Consider the following 25,250-nt stretch of genomic DNA (forward strand, 5'->3'; position numbering starts at 1 on the left):
CTTCAGTCCCTCCGTTCCCGCTGAAGAATATCTCGGTAGGTCCGCGGTGTTAGCCATGCAGCTAGCTTGTCAGCTAACGGAGAATGAGTCTGTTTTCATCCGTTGTTTGTGTGTTTGTTTGTGTTGCAGCGGACAGTAACGTGTTGTTCTACCTGAGTGATGCTGTGACTCAGTTGCTGGAGCATAAAGAGGAATACACCCAGTTCGGGGTGATCCGGTACTTCGCTGAATAGTAGGTACACATCCAGGCTAACAGCTAGCAGGCTAACATTAGCTTTAGACCGCATCTGTGAGAAGAGCAGCAGAAGTCTGAAAATGATTTGTTGTCAGGGTTTTTAAATGCCATGAGCTCACTGAATGCATGAAATGAGCCTATTTGAAGACTTTATGTTGTAATTATGGCTTTATAGCTCATTTTTAATGCAAGTTATTTTTAATATTACCCTGAATATCAATATTTCGATCGTTTAATCAATCAAATATTGTAGAAAATGTCACACTAAGAGTCTATAACTTGTCTGAACAGAGGGAAACAGGAATTGAAATGCTGCTATGGATGCAGTGAGTCACACTGTTAGCTTCAACAATAGCTCAGATTTCTACTTGTTTACATTAATTAAAAATAAATAAATCCCTGAATTACACTGTTTAAAGCTCGTTTTGCTGTGGAACGACAGCTTTCACTAAATTTCTGTGATACTGAAGAAGTCATAAAAAGACTATAACTAGAGAAAGTCTCATCTCAGTGCCATATCTGGAGCAACATACATAGAATAGAATAGAGTAAAATGCTTTCTATTGTCATTACACACACAATGTACAATGTATAATTTTGTTGCACAATGTACAACAAAATTAAAAGACACCTCTTGTGGTGCAAAGTACAAATAAGACAAATAGATAAAAGGTATAAATATGTACATACAAGAAGAGCCGATAAGACAGTAAGAAGAACAAGCATGACAACAAACAGCAGGGATGAGTTTATTGCACTGCAAATGCATTAAAACCTGTATGTTGTGATTTTTATTTGACATTTAGAAGACTCCTTACTGTGTCTGTTTTTTTTATATGTACAAAACTCTGTGCACTATATCAGTATATTTAGTATCCTTATTTTCCACTCATTGAATAACCCTGAGAGAAGTCTGTGCATTATCTGATTTTGTACATATCCTTCTGAGACCCGGCCCATTCATTTATGTCCTCTGTACTGGACATTTGTTTTTGATCTATATTTTTTACTCTTTTGAGCTGCTGCCCTACGAAATCCTGACCTGCTTAATAGGCCTTTCCAGTGATATCTGAAGTGATTGGGTGGACTGAGAAAAACTTTGTTTTCATGCTGAAATAAAATGGAGACCGAAGCAAAACTCACATGCCAGGAAAAAAAAGTAAAGTCAAAAATTGTTCAGATATTGTTGTTTTAATCTCCCCTTTATGAATGTCGGCTGTTGTGGACATGAGAAAGATTTAATGGGGTTGGCTAATAGTGAACTAACTAACTAGTACTTTGTTTACATTCAGATTTCTGCCCCAAAACACATTTCTTTGTGGGGTAATAAACACACTGAATGTAATAAATAAATAATTGCTTAATACTATGTTACATTCAGCCTATTATTTTTTTTACACTATTGTTATTTAATTTAGTTTATCAAAGTTTCATTAGGGGCTGCATGGTGGGTAGTGGTTAGCACTTTCGTCTTGCAGCAAGAAGATCCCGGTTCAAATCCCGGCCTGGGCCTGGGATCTTTCTGCATGGAGTTTGCATGTTCTCCCTGTGCATGCGTGGGTTTTCTCCGGGCACTCCGGCTTCCTCCCACAGTCCAAAAATATGCTGAGGTTAATTGGTTACTCTAAATCACCCGTAGGTGTGAATGTGTGTGTGATATTCTGTCTGTGTATGTAGCCCTGTGACAGACTGGTGACCTGTCCAGGGTGTCCCCTGCCTTCACCCGAGTCAGCTGGGATAGACTCCAGCACCCCCCACAACCCTAGTGAGGATGAAGCGGTGTATAGAGAATGGATGAAGTTTTATTAGAAAATAGACTGACTTTCTTGTCAGCCTATTTTGATTTCAAAGTGTTGTTGTTCTGGTAAAATTATTCTGTTGCCTCTAAAGTAACAATATTCGTATAAAATTCAAAATTGTGAGTTGTTGTTTTAGCTTCAAAAAGGCAGGAAATCACAAAAAAAGCTACATTGAAAGATGCCTTTTGCCCTTGGTTCTCAGGAGGATATAGCAACTGGCACATTATCAACAGCATTTCTTGTTTACTTTTATGCTTCTACTGATCCCCTCTTTGTTTCTAAAACTGAATGTTTCCCTCCTCTGGGATTATTAATGTTAAACTTTAAATTTGAGGATTCTCAAGCAAGTTCTGGAGAATTCCAATTCCTAACCTGTTGTAACTACAAGATAATGTCTCCAATTTGTGTTTATTTTATAAGTGCAACAGAAGTCTTGGATTTATTTTACAAAGGTTTTTTGCAAGCAGAACATTAATGTAACAGTTTGTCATCATTGAACAGAAGTCTGCAGGATGATTCGATAAACTCTGTACGTTTTCCTGTCAAGTGCGCCTCTAACTGTGTGTTTGTAGTTTCAGCAGTGTGAAGAACAGTAACCACGTCCTCTTCAGGGAGTTCAACTACATCAGAGCGACTCCTCATAACAGAGCTTCCTTCCTCAGAGTCTTCTGGAGATGCTACCGACAGATCGGGAAGAGCGGAGGTGAGAGCTGCAGCAACAATTGAACTACAGTCGCATCTTCAACATTTAACACAAAAGATCTGCTTCTTAGCTGCTGTCTGACTGTTGTGTTGTAGATTTACTGTCCATGCTGGAGTATCGGTCTCTGCTGCAGCTGCTGTGTCCAGACTTCCCAGTAGAGATGGTTCAGAGTGCAGCCAGGTGAGAATAACGATCAGTAAGAACTTTTTTGAGTTCAGGTGAAATCAAGCTTAAAGACAAAGGCCAGAAAAAATGTTCAAACTTGTTCTGTTCTGGTCTTTTATTGTGAGGAGTTTGTCTTGAATCAGACAATTAAGAGTTTATTTCAGCATCTTTTGTGAAGCTGTCTCTAGTTCATTGCTGGTTTTCAAAATTTTTTTATTTTTTTCTGTAGAATTGTTCTGATGGACGACGCCATTGACTGTCTGATGTCTTTCTCTGACTTCCTTTATGCCTTCCAGCTGCAGTTCTACTACCAAGGTACTACTTAGACATATCTAGTTGCTTTGACTGTTTAATGAAATACACGGTAAAAAAATCTGAAGATTGGGCAGCAACAGTACTAGTGAACATATGTAACACAAAAAATAGTGAAAATAATGACAAATATCTGTAAATGCTTATATTTTTAGCTGATTTAATTTAAAACATAAAGTAATCTAGCAGTCACATATTGGAAAAGTTCATATTATTATTTGTAAGGAGTTCAGGTTTTTGATCAGGACTTTATTTACGTTTATGCCCTTTTTTCTTCTTTTTTTTAGTGCAATGAACAGGTACATTTTTTTGTGATTTCACTTCGATATTATACCCTTTTTCAAACCTTAACATACATGATTTTCCTTAAAAGGTAGGAGGACAAATTAAGAAATTGCCAAAATGACACCATTTATCAGCCACAAACTGTTAAAAACTGTAAAAATCTCAACTTCATAGATTTTTACACAGAAAAAATAGCCAAATCTAGGTTTACAATTGTAATATTTTATCAAAATCACTTTGTTCTACATGTCTCATTTAACAATTCTCTTAAGGTGAAGCACTATATTCTGTAAAAAAATAAATGAATAAAAAAGTTAGAGCTAAACAGTATAACAAAGCTTTGAAATCTGTTCCTGCTAGCATGCTACAGCTGACAGACAACAACTAGCACACTGCTAAGATATTCTGGGCAGACGAACCAAAGTGTTCTGGATAAATCTGTCATTAAAGGCCGACTGTTCAGGATAACCTTCCTGTTGTGGAACGTCACATTCAGATTCTGCTCATTTTAGGTTATGTGATTCAGTTAAAACTGTGTGTGCATTGGCCGGGAATCGAACCCGGACCTCCCACGTGGCAGGCGAGAATTCTACCATTGAACCACCAATGCTGCATGTGTGTGTTTTTGTGTGTGTGTGTGTGTGTGGACACACACTTTCATTTCGAACTCTTCTACTTTACTGGGTAACAGATTCCATCTTTTAAATCTTCATTATCCCGATGATAAACAGCGCTAATGATAATTTTGTTCTGTTTACTGCTAGTGGTGCAACGGATCACTAAACTCACGGATCGGATCGGTCTTCGGATCAAGAGTCACAGATCGGATCATTTTTTGGATCAGCAAAAAGCAAAAAAACCCAAACAAATAAACATACGTTTTGTCTGTTTATTATTAGATGTCACTTCAAATGTGTGGATGTGTTTCCACTGTCATATGGCTTTCTTATGCCACAGTGCCGACACACCGTGGCGGTTTTGTCCACTGACCTCTTTCCTTCGTCGTCATATTTGACAGGGAAACCAAAATGCTCCCATAGAGGGGATTTAAGTGTCGCGGGGTGTTCAAGCTCCTCCTTTCCTCCGCTCGCCATTTCTGCTCTCTTCCTTTCTCTGCTCGCCACAAGCTGCGTGCGGACGGAGCAAAACTTTTTTTTTTTTTTTTTTTCCCAGAAATCGATCTGCGGGTCATGTGTGTGCCAAACCGATGACGTCGATCCGAATGGATCACGGATCAGTGATGATCCGTTGTACCACTATTTACTGCACATGGAAACAAGCAGTTTTCAAAAATCTGGATTTTTTTAACCTCCTCAACCCCAAAACCTGCTGGTGTGTTTGTAAGGCATCTTACAGTGCCTTGTGAAAGTATTCGGCCCCCTTGAACTTTTCAACCTTTCGCCACATTTCAGGCTTCAAACATAAAGATATAAAATTCAAATTTTTTGTCAAGAATCAACAACAAGTGGGACATAATCGTGAAGTGGAACAAAATTTATTGGATATTTTATACTTTTTTAACAAATAAAAAACTGAAAAGTGGGGTGTGCAATATTATTCGGCCCCTTTACTTTCAGTGCAGCAAACTCACTCCAGAAGTTCAGTGAGGATCTCTGAATGATCCAATGTTGTCCTAAATGACTGATGATGATAAATAGAATCCACCTGTGTGTAATCAAGTCTCCGTATAAATGCACCTGCTCTGTGATAGTCTCAGGGTTCTGTTTAAAGTGCAGAGAGCATCATGAAGACCAAGGAACACACCAGGCAGGTCCAAGATACTGTTGTGGAGAAGTTTAAAGCCGGATTTGGATACAAAAAGATTTCCCAAGCTTTAAACATCTCAAGGAGCACTGTGCAAGCAATCATATTGAAATGGAAGGAGTATCAGACCACTGCAAATCTACCAAGACCCGGCCGTCCCTCTAAACTTTCACCTCCAACAAGGAGAAGACTGATCAGAGATGCAGCCAAGAGGCCCATGATCACTCTGGATGAACTGCAGAGATCTACAGCTGAGGTGAGAGAGTCTGTCCATAGGACAACAATCAGTAGTACACTGCACAAATCTGGCCTTTATGGAAGAGTGGCAAGAAGAAAGCCATTTCTCAAAGATATCCATAAAAAGTCTGGTTTGAAGTTTGCCACAAGCCACCTGGGAGACACACCAAACATGTGGAAGAAGGTGCTCTGGTCAGATGAAACCAAAATCCAACTTTTTGGCCACAATGCAAAACGATATGTTTGGCGTAAAAGCAACACAGCTCATCACCCTGAACACACCATCCCCACTGTCAAACATGGTGGTGGCAGCCTCATGGTTTGGGCCTGCTTTTCTTCAGCAGGGACAGGGAAGATGGTTAAAATTGATGGGAATATGAATGGAGCCAAATACAGGAGCATTCTGGAAGAAAACCTGTTGGAGTCTGCAAAAGACCTGAGACTGGGACGGAGATTTATCTTCCAACAGGACAATGATCCAAAACATAAAGCCAAATCTACAATGGAATGGTTCACAAATAAACGTATCCAGGTGTTAGAATGGCCAAGTCAAAGTCCAGACCTGAATCCAATCGAGAATCTGTGGGCAGAGCTGAAGACTGCTGTTCACAAACGCTCTCCATCCAACCTCACTGAGCTCGAGCTGTTTTGCAAGGAAGAATGGGCAAGAATTTCAGTCTCTCGATGTGCAAAACTGATAGAGACATACCCCAAGCGACTTGCAGCTGTAATTGCAGCAAAAGGTGGCGCTACAAAGTATTAATGCAAGGGGGCCGAATAATATTGCACGCCCCACTTTTCAGGTTTTTATTTGTTAAAAAAGTTTAAAATATCCAATAAATTTTGTTCCACTTCACGATTGTGTCCCACTTGTTGTTGATTCTTGACAAAAAAATTAGAATTTTATATCTTTATGTTTGAAGCCTGAAATGTGGCGAAAGGTTGAAAAGTTCAAGGGGGCCGAATACTTTCACAAGGCACTGTATCTTTTCTTTAAACGACACCATTTATCAGCCAGAAACTGTTAAAAACATGAAGAATTTCAACTTTCTGACAGTCCTTGGACTACTCCTCTGATGTTTCCTTTTCTGAATTGTGACTGTTGCCGGTTCCATATGTAGCCATGCTGGACTTACATCAGAGCACCTACAGCTTTGAAAGCTATTCCTGCTAGCATGCTACAGCTGACAGACAACAACTAACGTACTGCTGAAATACTCTGGGAAGAAGAACTGAAGAGTTCTAGATAAATCTGTAATTAGAGCCCGACTGTTCAGGATAAGAGGAGAAAAATAAAACGACTAGAAACTACTTGGAATGAGAACATGTTTAACAGTTCTGTCCATTTTTATTTGACAGTTTTCTATTTTACGGGTTAAAAGATTCCACTTTTTAAAGCTACATTTTTTTAAAGATATACAGCGCTAATGCTAATGTTGCTCTGTTTACTGCACATGGAAACAAGCATTAGAAGGCATTAAGATGCTTAGACTTAGACTCACTTTAGTAATCCCTGGAGGGAAATTCAGTTGTGCTTTTGCAGTTTTTAAAAAATCTGGATGTTTTATTAACTCCCTGTATCAATAAATAAATGCAGCATGGCTCAGAAACAGTGAACAGAGGAGCAAGTTGTTGGAAGATACATTCAGCATGGAGAAACATCTTTCTACAGAGGATGAGCAGAATAGACAGAAAATGTTGGTAGAGGCTGGAAACATGGAAATAGATAAATAATATTAGAATGTGGAGACAAAACCACCACAAAGAGACAAAATGACAAAATAAGAAACAGAAGAACAAAATAGAAATGTGACAGAGAGCTTTCTGGGAGTTCAGAGGCCTAATAAAGTGACATAACGGATTAACAGAAGTTAAAAGTCACCTCCTGTTGTCTGCAGAGTTCCTGGACAGCGTTCTGGTGATCTACCAGGATCTGTTGGCGGGTAAAAGTCCCAACACCGTCATTGTCCCGACGTCCACCTCCATCGAGCAGCTTCCATCGGTGGCTGCCGAGGAGAACGACAAAGAGGAGCAGCAGCAGGACGGAGTGGAGCCGAGTGTGTTCTCCCAGTGCATAGACGACCTCTGTGACCGTTTTAAACACAGGTGAACACACAGACAGGTACACAGCATCGTGTTGTTGAGCCGTCTGTGCAGCGTTTAAGTGTTTCTGTGTGTCCGTGTGCAGCTTCCCCTCCAGATCGCGTATGAGGGAAATCCTGGAGCAAACTGAAAAAGTCTCTTATTACAGCTTCCTCATGAGTCTGGCTAAAGATGAGAGCATCAACCAAACTATCGGTGAGTTCAGCATCAGTTCCTTCTTCTACTGCTGATAACTAAACTACAACACTAATGATGTGACTCCAGTGTCACTACCTTCACTCATTTATGTTGTCATAGCGTTAAACATGTTGGAATGTCAAGACACACGCACACATACGTACATGCACGCATACGTACACACACACACACACACACACACACACACACACACACACATGTTTGTTTTTCTATACCGGTGGGGACTTACCATTGACTCCCATTCATATCTAACTCCTAACCCTAACCTTAACCATCACCAAATCAATGCCTAACCCTAAACAAACGTTTTTGCACTTTTACATTTTTTATTAACAACAATATGGCCAAGAAAACGGTGTTGCCACCCGTGGGGACCTCATTTTAGGTCCCCACCGTAAGACAAGTCCCCACCTTTATAGCAAATAGTCAGGTCAAAGTCCCCACCGGTATAGCAGAAACAAGTACACACACACACACACACACACACACACACACACACACACACACACACACACACACACACACACACACACACACACACACACACACACACACACACACACACACACACACACACACACACACACACACACACACACACACACACACACACACACACACACACACACACACACACACACACACACACACACACACACACACACACTTCTCGCCTGCCACGTGGGAGGTCCGGGTTCGATTCCCGGCCAATGCACACACAGTTTTAACTGAATCACATAACCTAAAATAAGCAGAATCTGAATGTGACGTTACACAACAGGAAGATTATCCTGAACAGTCGGGCTCTAATGACAGATTTATCCAGAACACTTTGGTTCGTCTGCCCAGAATATCTTAGCAGCGTGCTAGTTGTTGTCTGTCAGCTGTAGCATGCTAGCAGGAACAGATTTCAAAGCTGTGGTGTGCTGTGGAGTCCAAATCTTTCTTTTTTTTACAGAATACAGTGCTTTATTTTCAATAAATTGTTAAATGACAATGTAAAATAAGGTGATTTTGATAAAGTATCACAATTTTAAGCAAAGATTTGTCTCTTTCTTTCTGTGTGAAACATTCATGAGGAGTTCAAGGACTGTCAGAAAGTTGAAATGCTTCCAGTTTCTAGAAGTTTCTGGCTGATAAATGGTGTCATTTTGTAATTTCTTAATTTGTCCCCCTACCTTTTTTACTGTATTTAACTCAGATTTTTTGTTACTTTTATTTCAAAGAAAGATTATGTATAAGAAGGATGGAAAAATTGTAAAACATCAGAGCGAAATCACAAATAAAATTACTTGTTGACTGTAAAGAAAAAAAGAAAGAACAAAGGCCATAAATGTGAATAAAACCCTGATGAAAAATCTGTACTTTTTACAAACAATAATATGAACGTTTACAGTGTGTGACAATGAGATTACATTATGTTTTACATCTTTATAGAATTTGATGTAAACTGTTTTTTTTGGTGAATCTTTAAATGAGATGTAGAATAAAGTGATTTTGATTAAATATTCCAACTTTAAATTCAGATTAGGTTAATTTCCTTCCTTTGGAAAATTTAAAAGCCACAAAATGGTTCTGTTTGTGTTTCTTTTTTTTAGGTGTTATTTTGGTGCTTTATTTTAAGATGCCTTTTACACATCGGCCAGCAGAGTTTTGGTTTCAGAGGATTAAAAAACCTCCAGATCCATATCTTTAAATCTGTATCTCAACAAGCTGAAAACGCATTGTTCACCATGTTAGCGGCTTTTAATGTCTTTTTGTCTTCACATGTAGCAGGCTCATTAGCAACATTAGCTTTAGCATTGCTAATTTTCACATGAATGCAGCTTTTAAACTCTTGTTTCCTTCCTGGTTCTGCAGGAGCTTTACCCAGTAAAGCAGAGCTGCTCATCGACCCAGAGATGGACCAAGAACTGGACAAACTGTAAGAACAAACGCACACACATACAGAGAAGGTTTTAGATCTGATTTCAGCATGAAGCATGACAGAGAGGGCTTTGGAAAAATGTTCTCTGTTGGTAATGAGGGACATGTGTAACGACGCCTGAGGACAGTTTTGGAGAGGAGCGTAAATACAGACACAGACATGCAAAGAGGCCACAGGCAGCATTGGTGGTTCAGCGGTAGGAGGCGCGGTGCTAGTTGTTGGTGCTAGTTGTTGTCTGTTAGCTATAGCATGCTAGCAGGAATAGCTTTGACAGCTATAGACATTTTGTTACGCTGTGTAGCTCCAACTTTTTTTTTTTTTTTACAGAATATAGTGCTTTATATTTAGTGAACTGTTAAATAAGACATGTAGAACAAAGTGATTTTTATAAAATATCACAATTTTAAGCTCAGATTTGTTTATTTTTTCTGTGTGAAACATTCATGAGGAGTCCAGTGACTGTCAGAAATGTGAAATTCTTCTGAGTTTTTAACAGATTCTGGCTGATAAATGGTGTCATTTTGCTAGTTTCCTTATTAGTCCACCCTTTTAAGAAAAATCATGTATATTCAGGATTGAAAAATGGTAAAATTTTGAAGCGAAATCACAAAAAAGAAAGAAAAAGACCTGTAACAAGATAAATAGTGTGAGGCAGTAAAACACAAAAAGTAGTAGAAATGAAGAGTTCATTTGCAAAAACAGGTAACTCCGTTTTCAGAAAACTCATTTTTTATTGTTTACTTGAGATAATAATGATAATAACACTAATATTTTATTTTTTCTCTATTTTGTCATGTACTTTTCTACTGAGTCAAATCCACTCAACTTCAGTCTGATTGATAATATCTCATGTAAACAATAAAAAAAGTTTTCTGAAAATGTATAAAAACGGAGTTATCTGTTTTTGCAAATGAACTCTTCAAATATTTGAAATATCTGACAGTATGTTAACTCACAAGGCACATTTGAATTCTTAAAGCTTTCCACTTCTTCACTGAGCTCAGTCACTTAAAAGGTTTCTCCATTAATGTTTACACTAATTAAAGAAATTTATTCAGTATTTTTGCTGTTGAAAAGAAGATTAATGACTAAATATTCACTTTAACTGTCATGTAAGACCAAGAAAAACAGCAAATTCTCTCATTTCTGACTATAGAGGCATCAGAATTTTGGTGCTTTTGCTTGAGAAATCAGTTAAATGGTTAATCAGATCCAAAATAAATGACTCAACTATTCATTTTTTTTGCAATTCTTTCAGCAAAAACATCCCAAGCCATGAATCTTATGCACTTTACTGCCCGTTTGACTTCCAAACCCTCCTCCTGGACATGAATGAACGAACAAATCAGTAAAACAAACCTCCTGTTTTCCTCAGAATCGCTCAGATCTCGGTGAGTCCTGGCAGCAACAGCAGTGGCAGCGCTGTCGGAGCCCTGAAGGAGGTTCAGAGGAAAGCTTCCCCCAGGAGGAACTTCCACCACCGCAGGAGGATGGAGGTGGAGAGCGACGGATCCACCGAAGAGACCGACTCCTCCGAGAACTGACTCCCCGTCGCTCGTTTTCCATTCCAGGCCAAAAATTCAGTTAAATGTGCCACTAAAGAACAGATCCGAAGCCTCATATCATCAGTATTTACAGTTTTTCCTCATATTCTGACAGCATTTATGCAAAACACCACACCTTAGCTAACAGTTAAAGTAGCGACGTAGCCGTAGTTCCTGTAGATTAGCTGCAGCTTGTTACACAAACAGCACCGTATAGTAATAATGTACTCATATTTAACAGTAAATGCTTGACTTTCCATAACAAACTGCACTTTTAAGCAACCGTCAGAGGCATTAGAATGAATCTCATCAAAAAGTGAAATATTTTTGTAGTTTACGATCATGAAAGAAAAAAAAATCACCAGTTTGGCAAGAAATGTTCAGAATATCCACTAGAAACCTACATTTTATCACAGCAACTAAAAGTATTGTTAAAAACAGTCAAAAACGTGAACTTTCCTGAACGTTTTGATGGTTAAACATATTAAATTACATTCCGCTGTGTTAAATTTAACTGTAAAAGCTGCAGAAATGCTGTGATTTCAGCAAATTAAACCTTGCCGATGGGCTCATCTTCACACTGTGTTGCTGAACGTCCTCCTGCTGCTTTAAATCAAGTATTATATTATAGAACACGACCACTGGAAGCATTAACTGTATGTATAACGTGCTATAATATTTATTACTTTGTACTGGTGAACAGAATCCTATATCTGGTTTAATGTGTATGAAGACTCACACTGTGAATAATAAAGATGTAACTGTGATTAAACACTTATTTGTGTTTTTGTGTATTTTATTGGGGATAATTAGGGTCCGAGCACCGAATGTTGCGAAGACCCTATTGAAACCCTAGGGTTTTTTAAATTTATTTCATCGTCCGGGAAATCGGCCTTTTTGACGCCCTTAACATACATGAAAACGCATCAAAATCGCCACACACATCAGGACCTGCGAAAAATTTGATATTTTTGGTGAATGGTATGCGTGCGTGTCAAAATGGCTCAACAGCGCCCCCTAGAAAATTAAGAAAATTTAGACTCCAGACAGCCTTTCACTTAGAGCCACAAAATTCGGTACGCATATGTAACTCGTCAAGACACACAAAAAAGGCCTCTTGGACCATTTCCCATAATCCAACAGGCAATCGGCCATTTTGAATTATGAATCATATTTTGGACAATTTTGTGTCATTTTTGGACACTTTTCAAAATCTAGAAACTCAAACAGCGTAACCCCGAGAGAGCTGAAATTTGGCCAGGATGTACTCCAGTCATGGGTGATCAAAAGTTATCAAAATGATCCGCAACAGTCTGACGGTGTGGCCATGGCGACCAACGGAAAGCGGCCATTTTGAATGCCTCGCCACGAAACAGGAAGTGCTGTCTAACTAGTCTGTGCATGGTCCAATCTGCATCAAATTTTACAAGTGTCATCAGAGTCTGGCCCTAATCACATCCATATGACACCTGGTGGCCGTTTTGGATTTCTCACCATGAAACAGGAACTGCTGTGTAATTAACCTGTATGTGGTCCAATCTTTCTGAAAATTTACACTCTCAGTTTTAGCAGCACTTGGTTGAACCGTGTTGGCCAGTCGGGCCAGCCGGCCCGCTCGTATGTGAGGACCCGACCAACGCTGCTTGCAGCTTTAATTTAACATACAATGCACAGTGTGCAGCAGCAGGTTTTGAAACTGACTCAAGAATCATTTCTAGGACCGTAACACTGACTTCTATTTTATTAAAAAAAATAAACATCAAGAACACATCCTGAATGCAGTTGTAAACGTGATTTATTGACAAGAACGGCGACCATCAGTCTCGTCTTCATTTTACAACATAGATATCATGCGGTGTTACACCCGACGGCATACAATAATAATCTATACAAACATACAGCTTCTATACAGGATGTCTGACACTGCTCACGTATGTACAGTCCGTCCTCACAGAAACACGGAGGAAGGACACACTTTCCGCCGGAGCAGCTCACCGCGGGGCATCTCGGAGGGTTGCCGTGGAAACCGACAACCTCCACCACTCCTCGGCAACGATGTTTCCAGGGCAACCGTCCAAGATGCACCGAGTCGGCCGAGCTACACGAGTTTCTGCTTCTGGTTCTGCGATCGGAGAAAAATCTGGACATTTAATACAGAGGACGGTGTTCGTCGTCGTCATCATCTTCATCATCATCATCATCACAACACCAGAGAACTGAATAAAAAAGAAAATAGGCACTGATTCAAACACAAAACATGTCGTGCTTCATTTCCATCGACTGCTCAAATCTGGTCGATAAGCTTCTCGTTAGCCAAAAAGTCGAAATGCTCAAATGTTGGAGCTTAAAGCTGCATTAGCTGATGTTTTTGTTGCAAAAAAATTAGTTTGTATCTCTGTTTTGGTCTCCACCACCACTCCACAGATGGATCTTTACTGTAAACAAAATATAAATATCAGTAGTTTACAAGTTTGTCAGCAAGTCACAAGTTTTTCTTTTCAGATTAAAATTTTTTCTTGTTTCAGTGAGTTTTTTTCTCTGTTAAATTCTTATTTTTGTTTGACGTTTAAGACGTTTTCTTTGATCATTTTGACACAACTCTGACTCCATAGATCTTAAGCCGCTAAACGCTAAACTACGTTAACCGGCTAGTCTCTGACTGTTTAGCTTTCAAGCTGCTTGAAACAAGACTGATCTCAAGAACAACAGCTAGCTTAAATCATAATAAAATATATATTATAATAATGTAATAATTCACAGACAGCGCCCCCTGGTGTTCACTGCAAGGAAATGCATTTCACTACAAATAGATACTAATTTCACCGCAGCCGCATGAGAGGCTAATCAAAGGCTAATCAGTTTTACCGTCCAGTTTTATGGGATATGTGCATGAAGCATTAAGACAGGATCAATAACACATGGAGATAAATGAGTGAGGAGGTTTTTCTGACACATGGAGCCAGTTTAGTGAAATATTTTGTTTTGAACTACGACAGTCTGTTTGCCAGAATAAATTGTAAGGTGTCAAAAATGTATGAAACAAGTTAAAATCACAAAAAGTGAAGTAAAAAGGTGTGTGAAATCTTGAAAAGCTTACACGTGGCTAGTGTTATTGTCTAAAGTGGTCTCCTATAACTAAGGCACATGCAAAATGTAATACTTTTATGATTTTTTTGGTCACTACTTTCATTTCGGCAGCAGTTAAATTCCGTCGTCTCTGTCGGGTTCTGAGGGTTTCATACAAAAATGTATGAAACAAAGATAGTAATATTATAAAAATGTAGATATTTCTATAAATCTAAATATTTGACGCCAGTGTCCGCCATCTTAACATACTTTTGCCCTTTTTTTCTGAAGTGTCTCCCTATGCATGATAAACATGCCAAATTTGATGCTTTATGACAATTTTGATGATTTTTTTTAGTCTCTTTTCCAACTTTGGCAGCTGTAGAACCTCCATCATCAACAGTTTAATTTTAAATTTGTATGAAATTAAGTTAAATTCCTAAAAACTGGAGACAAAATATCCTAAAAATCCAAAAACATGATGCCCACCATTTTGAATTTGTACATGGCTAGCTTTTTTTTTTTTTTTGCTAAAGTAGCCAATGCTCACGCCAAATTAATGCTTTATGGCAATTTTTATATATTTTTTTGTCTCTGCTTCAATTTTGGCAGCTGTAAAATCTCTATCATCAACAGTTCCATTAAAAAATGTATGAAACAAAGATAATTTCATAAAAATTTGAGTTTAAAGATTCAAAAATTCCAAATGTTTATTTTGCTAAAGTGGCTAATGCTCATGCTAAATTTAATGCTTTATAGCAATTTGGATGACTTTTACAGTCAATATTTTAAATTTTGCAGCTGCAGAACCTTCACCATCAATAGCTTCATAAAAAGTTAAAATCATAAAAACTGAGGTTAAAAGATCTTTCAAAAAATCCTAAAACATGAGCACCAAACACCATTTTGTATTTTTGCATGGCTAACACTTTTTGTTTAAAGTGGCTAATGCTCATGCTAAATGTGATGTTTTTTGACAATTTGAATGATTCTTTTTGTCTCTATTTCAATTTCGGCAACTGTAGAATCTCCATCATCAACAGTTTCACAAAAAATGGAGTTAAAAGATCTTTAAAAAAAATCAAAAGCATGATGTCCGCCATTTTGAATAAGTGCATTGCTAACATTTGTTGTCTTAAGTAGCTACTGCACATGCTAAATTTGACGCTTTACGACAATTTGGATGAATTTTTTAAGCCTCCATTTAAATTTCGGCAGCTGTAGAACCTCCATCATCAACAGCTTCATACAAAAATGCATGAATCAGTGTTCATGTTGATGCATGGCTAGCATATTTTTTGCTAAAGTAGCTAATGCTCATGCTAAATGTGATGCTTTATACGATTTGGATGATTTTTACAGTCAGTGTTTTAACTTTTACAGCTGTAGAACCTTCAACATCTCGATTCTAACAGCAGAAGCAGATTAAACTTGTGGGATATAAAGTAACTAGCATCTCTAGGCTAACTTCTGCTCTCCAGATCCGAGCGGTCGATGCAGAGGAAGCTGAAAGTGGACAGATCGACAGACTGCACAGTGAACCGCCCTCCTCCATCGTCACACTCTGAATTGCACGGCGTCCTTCGGGCCTCGACGAACCCAGTGGAGGGTTCGTAGTCGTTTTGGAAGAAAAAGTAAAAGCAGCAAAAGGAGAAATGAGGCACCTTCACAGTCAACAACAGCAGATTGTCATGTCTGGGGGTTAAAAATACACATTTATACTTTTATTTTTTTAAATCTGTCCTCGTCTGTGCAAAGAAACAAGCAGGTCCGGTTTCGTTTCTTTTCGTCCTTCGAAGCCTTGCAGGGGAATCGATGTTAATAACGTCTTTAACCTGAAACCTTCATGCAAATCTCATGAAAATCTGCTGATTGAACTCAACGTTTTGGTCCAGAGGATGAAGGGAGAAGCAGGTAAGAACCTACCAATGTTACATGGGCAGCTACACTCTGCTACTGATCCCGCTTTAAATTCATGCAGAATTTCATTTCTAAATGTTTAATACTTTCTTAAGGTTTAACTTCAGTCATTAAACTCTCACACAGACAGTCACAGGTTTGCAAAGTGGGCTAAAGAGTCGCTTTTGGGCTAAAGAAAAACTCATTGAGGCTAATTTATTTGAAACTTTCTGTACAACAGCGTAAAAATCAGGAAGTATTTAGCTGTAAATTTGACAGTAATTCCAAGAAAAGTCAACACAGTTTGGATTTAACTTAAAGGAAAATGGAGAAAGTGTTGCAGTGAAGCTTGACTTGGTAATAAACTTGATATCTACAGCTACATACCGACTGACTTTTACAAATTATCAATTAAGTTTCCAAGAATTTAGCTGCAAAATACAGATCAGGTTTTACTCAAGTTTCTTTTTCACACATAAAATGTTAATTTTATTGAATAATAAGGTTATTATTTAATGTTTAATTTAAGGTCCTAGAGCGTAATTTTTCAGATTTCAACAACAGGAGAACACAATTTTAGAAACTTAAAGAATCAAATGCTTTGTCAGCCATGTTAGCGCCGCGGATTCATGTTTCTGGTGGTTTTTGTGACTCTTTGGGGTGATTTTGGGTCATTTTATGTCTTTGCAGTTGTTTTATTTTTACCATTTTATTGTCATTATTCCACATCTTTGCAGTTATTTGTCATTATTTTTGATGCTTTTTGTACCGTTTTGGTCTTCTTTTTGAAGATTTTAAGTCTTTTGTGGTTGATTTTTGTCTCTTTATGGTCATTTTGTGTCTCTTTATCGTTGTTTTGGTCTCTTCGTGGTCATTTTTAGGGTTTTTTAATGGTCATTTTATGTCTCTGTAGCTTGTTTTCATCATATTGTGGTTATTTTTGCATCTCTTTGTAGTTCTGTTGTCAGTCTTTGTAGGTGTATAGTGTCTCTTCGTATTTTTTTTCATGGTTTTCTATGTCTCTTTGTTGTTTTTTTTGTCACTTTGTGGTGATTTTGTGTCTCTTTGTGTTCCTTTAGCTTGTCTTTACACTTGTTTTGTGTGTCTTTGGTCATGTAAAGTATTATTCTTGCACATTTGCATCTCTTTGTAGTTGTCTTGTGTCTCTTTGGTCCTTTTAAGTCTTTTTGTAGTCCGTTTGCATCTCTTTGTAGTTGTTTTGTGTCTCTTTGTGTTCATTTTCATCTCTTTGTAGTTGCTGTATGTCTCTTAGTGGCTGTTTTGCATTGCTTTGTGTTCATTTTCACATCTTTCTAGTTGTTTTTGTCGTATTTTCCGGTCTCTTGTTGTTGATCTAAGTGTATTTGCGGTCAGTAGATTGGATCCTTCCATAAACCATCCATGCTGATCAGCTACAGGAGGATAAATGAGTAAAAACTTCACACCTCCTGTCATTTCATCTGGTTTAGTTTTGGACCAACAAACACTTTTCAGACTCACACAGCTGCTAATATGGCTGACAAACCAAACGGTCTCTTATTATTGATTTAAGCTCCGGTTGCAAACCGAGAATTTAAATATTCTGTCGTTAAATCAACTTAATGCGGCCCTGCAAAACCACCAAGCATCAACTGCACAAACACAAACCCCAAATTTAAACACCTGAATGTGTTTTAAAGGTAATTTGATGAAATAAAACCATCTAGCTGCTCTTTCTGCTGCTCTGCTAAGCTGGGTTAGTTCGCTTTTAGCACCACTTCTTGATCTTGTTGGTTATTTTCATCTGTTAGAATGCAGCAGACGCGTTATTCTGTGATAATAAAAACATGTCGGAGCATTAAAATTAAGCTGCAGCTAAAGTTCACCAGCCAGATGTTGATAGAAGACGTCAGATTTAGGTTTAAATTTAGCTAATGTGCAGCTTCTGTGTTGTGGCTTTGCAGGGCAGAGGAGTTGTCAGAGAGGTTTAATATCTATGTGTAGTTACATGTAAGTTACTTCTGCTTATAAAATAGATATTTATGTTGGGTTTACATCATGTCGTTCGCTCCCATCCATCCGTTAGAGGTATTTTTGATACTGAGATGTGGCGTAAGGAAGGAGAAGCTCGCTGTATCACCGGATGCAGCAGCAGAAATAAAGAATCCACCATGCAGAGGAGATATATCGGTGGTCCAGTCGGTGTAAGACCAGGCTTACATGCACGTAGTGAGGTTCACGGTGAGGACGTCACTCGATGAAGATGTCTTCGGTGGGACACGAGTAGCCGATGTGCTCCTTGTAGAACTGCTGGAACGCCCTCCTGAGGAAACAACAGGACGAGAACGTCAGAAACATTTTATCTACACTACCAGTCAAAAGTTTTACAACGCCCCAATTTTTCCAGTTTCTGTTTTAAATTCAAGTCGCTCAAGTCCAATGAATAGCTTGAAAAGGTACCGAGGTAAGTGCTGAACTGCCAGAGATTCTTAAAAAAGTTAACGTTACTCAAATCTGAGAAATGATACATTTCAGAATTATACAAAAAGTCCTTTTTCACGGAACAAGAAATGGGTTAACAGCTTCAAGTTGATCTGCAGCAATGGAGGTTGATCAAGCCTTGAAAGTTGGTCCCACCAAATCCTACAGGTGTCCAAACTGTTCTAGAGTCCTAGAGATCAGTGACCCTCTAGTACCTGCAGATTGGGCCTGAAAACATGTAGAACCTAAAGTTGAACAGAATAAACCCTGATCAGAGCAGTTCTCACCCCACAGACTCAGCCAGAGGATGTAATGTTGTTTCTGACATCAACACGTGGCAGGCGAAGCGCTGCTGGTCGGGATGTTTGGTGATGAAACCGAAATACCTGCAACAACAACAACAACAACAACAATAAAAACCTGTATTTACTGAGGAAAACCTGAACTTTACATCCGATCCTTTAAATTTAAACACCGCTAAACAGAAAACACACAATTAGTGAAGCTATTAATTTAATAAGTGATTCATTTATTAATATTTCCAATATTCTTTGGACTCACTTGCTGTGTTTAGGATGACAGCCGCAGAATGAGATGTTCTTCAGCTGGAAGAAATGGAAACACTGTTCGCCCTGATGGAGACACAAAGACGTGTAAAAGGTTAAATAAACTTAGACTTTATTAAGACTTTATTAATCCACAGAGAGAAATTAAATTACTATAGCGGCATGGATATTTAATAAAGGGGTAAACAACAAGACAACACAGAATATTATGGAATAAAGGGAAAATAAAATAAGATGAAATAAAATGAAATGAATTAAAATGAAATTAAAATTAAATGAAATATAATTAATTAAAGTAAAATAAAATAGAATTTATTAAAATAAAATGTAATTAAAATCAAATGGAATCAAATTAAAAATGTATTTAATTAAAATGAAGTAAAATTAATTAAAATGAAGTAAAATTAATTAAAATGAAATGAAAGCAAACTATTTATTTGATTAAAATTAAATTAAAATGTAATTACATTTCAATTTTGATTAATTAAAATGTTATGAAATTAAAATTCAATTCAAATAAAATTGAATTTGATTAAATGAAATTAAATTCAAATTAAATTTATTTATTTTGAACTGAATGAAGATAAAGTGAAATAAGATTCAAAATAAGTAGAAAATATAATATAGAAAAATCAAAGGAATAGACAGGACTGACAGTTTTGTTTTTTAAAGGGTGTACAGAAATATGCTTAATGAGAAATAAATCTTAAATAGAAATTTGTACAGAGTCTTGTAAACCTGTAATCCTGCATTATTAGTGATCGTGACCAGAATAACTGGGAAAATTAAAATAAAACCAAAAAACAGAATATTAAATGTAAAATTCCAACAATCTTAATCATTAACTGCAAAATTTAATTTCATAATTCCTTTTTTTCTCCTTTTCATATACTTACAGGCTGATTATCCTGAAAAATAAAATTGTAAATGTTTATTTTTACTTTTCTTTATCTATGTAATTTTTCTTTAGCTTTGAGTAAAATCAATTTGGACAGACAAATTAACCATGGCTTTATTTATTAATATCATTTGGATGTTTTCGCATTTATTTGGGTGGATTTTAAATGAAACAGTAAAAAAAAATAACACAGGTCTAGCTAAATCTGAGTATATAAATAGAACCTGGGAAAACAACAACCTTTAGACCACGTGCTGCTTACTTTACACGACATTGATAATTTAGTTTGAGTGGTTAAATATTTAAAACGCCTTCTAAAAGACATGAAAAAGTCTCAATAAATGCAATAAATCATGTTCTAACTGGCTCCATGCCATCATTAAAACAGCCTTAAACTGATAACTGCTAAAGATGAGACAGAAAACGTTGGTCCTGGTGGTTTATTACTCATTTCTGAGGCTGTGTGGGCTTTCAGAGTGTTTATTTACCCTGTGAGCAGAATGACACTGATCCTGGACGCTGATCTTCACTCCTTTAACGCTGACTTCCAGAACACAAGCTGACGGAGGCTGACCTGCAGATCGCCTGTTACAAGCTACCTGTGGACGGAAACCATCAACCAGTCAGTACTTCAGGTTTAAATACTACAGTCTGAGTCGTAAAAAGTACTACATGTCAGAAAAAGCTGTTCAAAGAGGCAGTTTGAAGGGTCTGGGGTGCATTTTGAACTCATTATTATCATTATTATATTTTGCTTTATGCCCAACTACAAGAAAAACAGCAGATATTATTGTACATGTTCTTAAATTTACAGTTTTTTTTACATTTAGGTAAATAGTATTTGTGGTTTTAGTGTCAAGAGTCATTTACACACAATTCTTGTTACAGATGTACAAACCCAGTCTGTAAAATATCTTTAGTATTGTTCAAAAGAGCTCTATAATTTACATCCAAATGCAAACGATGAGCTAAAATAATCCCTCAGTATGTTTTTTACGTGTTTGTGATGAAAACAGTAGCATAACCGTGTTTTTGCTTTGTCATCTCCAACAGAAAACCCATAAATTATATATTAGATGTTTAAAATGATTTTTCTATTGGACTAAAATCAAGCATTGTAATTCTGTCAACCTTATATAATTCTTCTACCATAAAATGACCCCCCCCCCCCCCCCCCCCCCCCATATGTTGAAATATTGCAGTATACACAATTACTTCTAATAAGAGTCCTCCAGGAACCCGTCTTTTTTTTAATTATTAGAGGTTCTTGCAGCAACCTTTTCCTGATTCAAGCTGCTAGAGGATCTTCCAGGAGACGAGGGATTTTCCAATCACGTTTTTTGCCCCTCAGCCAAGTCATTTAATATTTAGTATCTACTGATACTAAATGAGTCCCAATCCAATACTATTTCCCTTGACAATACACACTTCAAGTACATTAAAGTTATTAGAATCAATACAGTGTATGTTTGACAAGCGAATGCTTTAAGAAAAAAACTGCATCTCGCATCTGTTCCACAACCTCCAAAGTACGGAGAAAACCTGTATTCTCTACATACATGTCAGATAGTATATTGTAGATTAGCTGTAGTACCTAGTTGTTCCACCAGGTGGAGCCTCTTACTTTCTTAAGGAACGTTCATGTTGACAAGCAGAGACTGTTATGGGAATTTAGCTAGCCCACAGCCCTTTTATCAAGTTATGCTTTTATGATGTCTTTTACACACTCTAATGTGGAAACATGTATGATGACAAAATGTAAACAAAAGGATCAGAGAAGAAGTGATACCACTGTCCTACATAATACACATATTGAAGTTATTAAAATCAACCCGGTTGATTAGATTACTTGAGTTGTATATACTTGACAACTTAACAGCTCTGCAATGCAACATGGGAAAATGTGCTCTGGATCAGCTATAGTACCTGGTTGATCCACCAGGTGGAACCTCTTACTGTTTAATGCTGTAGAGACCAGAGGAGGCGTCAGACTACAGGCAGGTCAGGTTGGCAAGCCTTTAATACAGTCGTCCCCCACAAGCTCACCCACAAACTGTCCACACTTGGTCTGCACCCCGCCCTCTGTGACTGGCTCCTAGACTTTCTGACTGGCAGGCCTCAGTCTGTCAGAATCGGTAACAGGACCTCAGCCACCATTACAACCAACATTGGCACCCCGCAGGGATGTGTCCTCAGCCCCATCCTCTACACCCTGTTCACATATGACTGTGCCGCCTCCCACAAGGATAACATCATCCTGAAGTTCGCAGACGACACCGCAGTGATAGGACGTATCACCAGCGGAGATGAAGCGGCCTACAGGAGGGAGGTGGCCAGTCTGGTGTCGTGGTGTAAAGTCAACAACCTCACCCTCAATGCAGACAAGACGAAGGAGATGATAGCGGACATGAGGAAGGAGAGGAGACCTCAGCAGCCACTGTACATCCAGGAGCTTGAAGTGGAGAGGGTGAGCAGCTTTAAATATCTGGCAGTCACATCAGTGAGGATCTAACCTGGACACTCAACTCCACACAGCTGGTTAAGTAGGCGCAACAGCGGCTGTACTTCCTGAGGAGTCTGAGGAAATTTGGCATGTCGCCTAAGATCCTCAGCAACTTCTACAGCTGCATCGTTGAGAGCATCTTGACCAGCTGCATCACCGCGTGGTATGGCAGCACCACTGCTATGGACCGCAAACGTATGCAGAGAGTGGTGAAGACTGCTGAGAAGATCACCAGGACTCCACTGCCCTGTCTGCAGAGCATTTACCACCGCAGAGTCAACAGTAGAGCTGCCTCCATCCTAAGGGATCCCACTCACCCCCAGCATGGTCTGTTCACACTTCTACCCTCAGACCGGAGGTACAGGAGTATGAAATGCAGGACCACTAGGTTAAAGAACTCTTTCTTTCCCACTGCCATTAGACTCCTAAACTGCTGACCAGAGTTCACACCAGCAGCACAGTAGTAAACTGCCTTATTTGAATTTGTATTGTAATGTATTTTATATTTTTAATTTTACACTTGTGTTATTTGTTCTATTTTAAATTTATATTTATATTCTTTTAAATTTATTCTTACACATTAGGCATTAGGTGGACAGCAGAGTAATAATTTAATTGTACAGGGAAACATGTTTCCATACTGTGCACATGACAATAAACACTTTGAATCTTGAGTATTGGGGGTTTAGCTAGTAAAGGGGCACCATGACAAAGACTTTTGTGGTGCTTAATGACCTCCAGACAGAGCCCTTTAACTTTAACCCTCGTGTCATCCTGCAGCTCAAAACTGACCCGTTTTAAAGTTTAAAAATGTGGAGAAAAAAATATTTTCACAGTGAAACTTCTGATGTCCACATTTTCAACATTTTTGGGAAATTTTTGAACATTTCTTGGTGGTAAAAAAAAAAAGAAATGTCAAAAATGTTTTTTAAGAACATTCACAAAAAAATCAACCAAAATCCAGTGAAAGAGTCAGAAAAAGGGAACAAAAACTTCGTCAGCACACTTCAATATTTATATTTACACTCTCACACTCACACACATACGCACTGAGGATCTGGCCGAGGTATTAAAGATGCCTCAATGCTCGCTTTTTATCCGCTTTCTTCTTCCCCACTACGTTGCTGCTGCTACTGCTGCTGCTGTTGCTGCAGGTGGTGCTAGCTCCGTTAGCGCCGTTGCCCAGAGCCGCTGGCACTGCGCTCGGCCCCGCAGTGAATTTCACTGGATTTTAGTTGGTTTTCATGTGAATGTTCTTAAAGAAAATATTAGGAGTTTTACTGATATATATGTAATCACTTTAGATATTTTTAGGATTTTTTTGAAAGATTTTTACTCATTTTTGGAAAATATTTACAAGAATTTTCTTGCCAAATTTGGGGATTTTTTTTAAATAAAACTTTCCAGGGAAGTTTTAAAGAATTATTGGAATTTTCTTCCTGAAGGTTTTGCAAATTTTCTGAAATTTGGGTAGGTTTTTTCTGAATTTTTGGATTTTTTTTTTAGACAAGGAAAGAATATTTTTTGGTGCCTGTAAATGAAGACAACAGGAGGGTTAAAGGATGCTTTTGATCCATTTTTTACTCTTTTTTGTGAACATATGTGTAACAGCCGATTGGGGTTGATTATCTTTAACATTAGATCTGGACATTCCTAATTTCAACACAACTATGCTCTCATATTTTCACTTTGTGTGGACCTGCGTCTGTGTTTGTGTACCTTCTGCATGGCAGCGCTCAGCACGTCATTGCCAGTGTGGATGGGAACCTGAACTGAACCCAGAAATCTGACCATGAACTTGTCCGTCCATCCGTCTGCCTGGACTGTGAGGGGATAGAACAAAGATCGTGTTACCGCTGACGACGCTGGATGCTTGTCTGTACAGCGGATGTGCTGCAGCCTACCCTGGTTCATCTCTTTGGGCACCCTGACGGCGTAGAAGGCGGGGAAGATGCCGGTGGCTCCGGTCCTCATGTTGTAGCCCTGACACCACAGGTCCTCAGACTGGGTCAGCATCAGGACCGGGTCGTCTGTCTCCAGGTAGAGCTCATCGGCGTGACGGGGGACGAACCTGAACCACAGAACAGAGCGAAGATGAAGCTTTGGCTTCACGTGTTCATATGCACACGTTACAGTTAGTGTGTTGACGTGTTCATACCTGTAGACGGCTCTGTGGCTCTGCTGCCTCTCCACACCGTCCAGAACACAGGAGAACATACCGAAGGAACCGGCACCTGGAGCACAGACAGTTTAATCAGATCTCGTATATTCATATACACACGTGGACAAAATTGTTGGTACCCCTCAGTTAAAGAAGGAAAAACCCACAATTCTCACTGAAATCACTTGAAACTCACAAAAGTAACAATAAATAAAAATTTATTGAAAATTAAATAATCAAAATCAGCCATCACTTTTGAATTGTTGATTAACATAATTATTTAAAAAAACAAACTAATGAAATAGGGCTGGACAAAAATGATGGTACCCATAACTTAATATTTTGTTGCACAACCTTTTGAGGCAATCACTGCAATTAAACGATTTCTGTATTTGTCAATGAGCGTTCTGCAGCTGTCAACAGGT

General features: G+C 38.3%; 2 protein-coding genes and 1 non-coding gene across 3 annotated transcripts in view; 1 reads left to right on the forward strand and 2 right to left on the reverse strand.

Moving 5' to 3' along the window:
- Positions 1-12,050, forward strand: part of cstpp1 (centriolar satellite-associated tubulin polyglutamylase complex regulator 1) — a 12,225-nt gene extending 175 nt beyond the window's left edge. The window contains exons 1-9 of the mRNA XM_051951437.1: positions 1-35; positions 130-232; positions 2,607-2,737; positions 2,833-2,917; positions 3,132-3,217; positions 7,399-7,606; positions 7,689-7,798; positions 9,662-9,725; positions 11,104-12,050. The exon at positions 1-35 is cut by the window's left edge and continues 175 nt beyond it. Of these exons, the coding sequence (XP_051807397.1) occupies positions 1-35; positions 130-232; positions 2,607-2,737; positions 2,833-2,917; positions 3,132-3,217; positions 7,399-7,606; positions 7,689-7,798; positions 9,662-9,725; positions 11,104-11,272 (991 nt within the window). The 3' untranslated portion in view covers positions 11,273-12,050. The remainder of the gene's footprint in view (positions 36-129; positions 233-2,606; positions 2,738-2,832; positions 2,918-3,131; positions 3,218-7,398; positions 7,607-7,688; positions 7,799-9,661; positions 9,726-11,103) is intronic.
- On the reverse strand, positions 4,039-4,109 carry trnag-gcc (transfer RNA glycine (anticodon GCC)). The gene has a single exon. It is a non-coding gene; the product is annotated as a tRNA-Gly (tRNA).
- Positions 12,051-13,049: 999 nt separating the features above from the next.
- The window catches only part of mapk8ip1a (mitogen-activated protein kinase 8 interacting protein 1a), a 33,490-nt gene continuing 21,289 nt past the window's right edge, over positions 13,050-25,250 (reverse strand). The window contains exons 6-12 of the mRNA XM_022215488.2: positions 24,823-24,898; positions 24,569-24,735; positions 24,384-24,487; positions 20,650-20,760; positions 19,259-19,329; positions 18,985-19,083; positions 13,050-18,539 (exon numbers count right to left, since the gene is read on the reverse strand). Coding sequence (XP_022071180.2) covers positions 18,467-18,539; positions 18,985-19,083; positions 19,259-19,329; positions 20,650-20,760; positions 24,384-24,487; positions 24,569-24,735; positions 24,823-24,898 — 701 coding nt within the window. The 3' untranslated portion in view covers positions 13,050-18,466. The remainder of the gene's footprint in view (positions 18,540-18,984; positions 19,084-19,258; positions 19,330-20,649; positions 20,761-24,383; positions 24,488-24,568; positions 24,736-24,822; positions 24,899-25,250) is intronic.

This window comes from Acanthochromis polyacanthus, chromosome 8 (assembly GCF_021347895.1).
Source record: "Acanthochromis polyacanthus isolate Apoly-LR-REF ecotype Palm Island chromosome 8, KAUST_Apoly_ChrSc, whole genome shotgun sequence".
NCBI lineage: Eukaryota > Metazoa > Chordata > Actinopteri > Pomacentridae > Acanthochromis > Acanthochromis polyacanthus.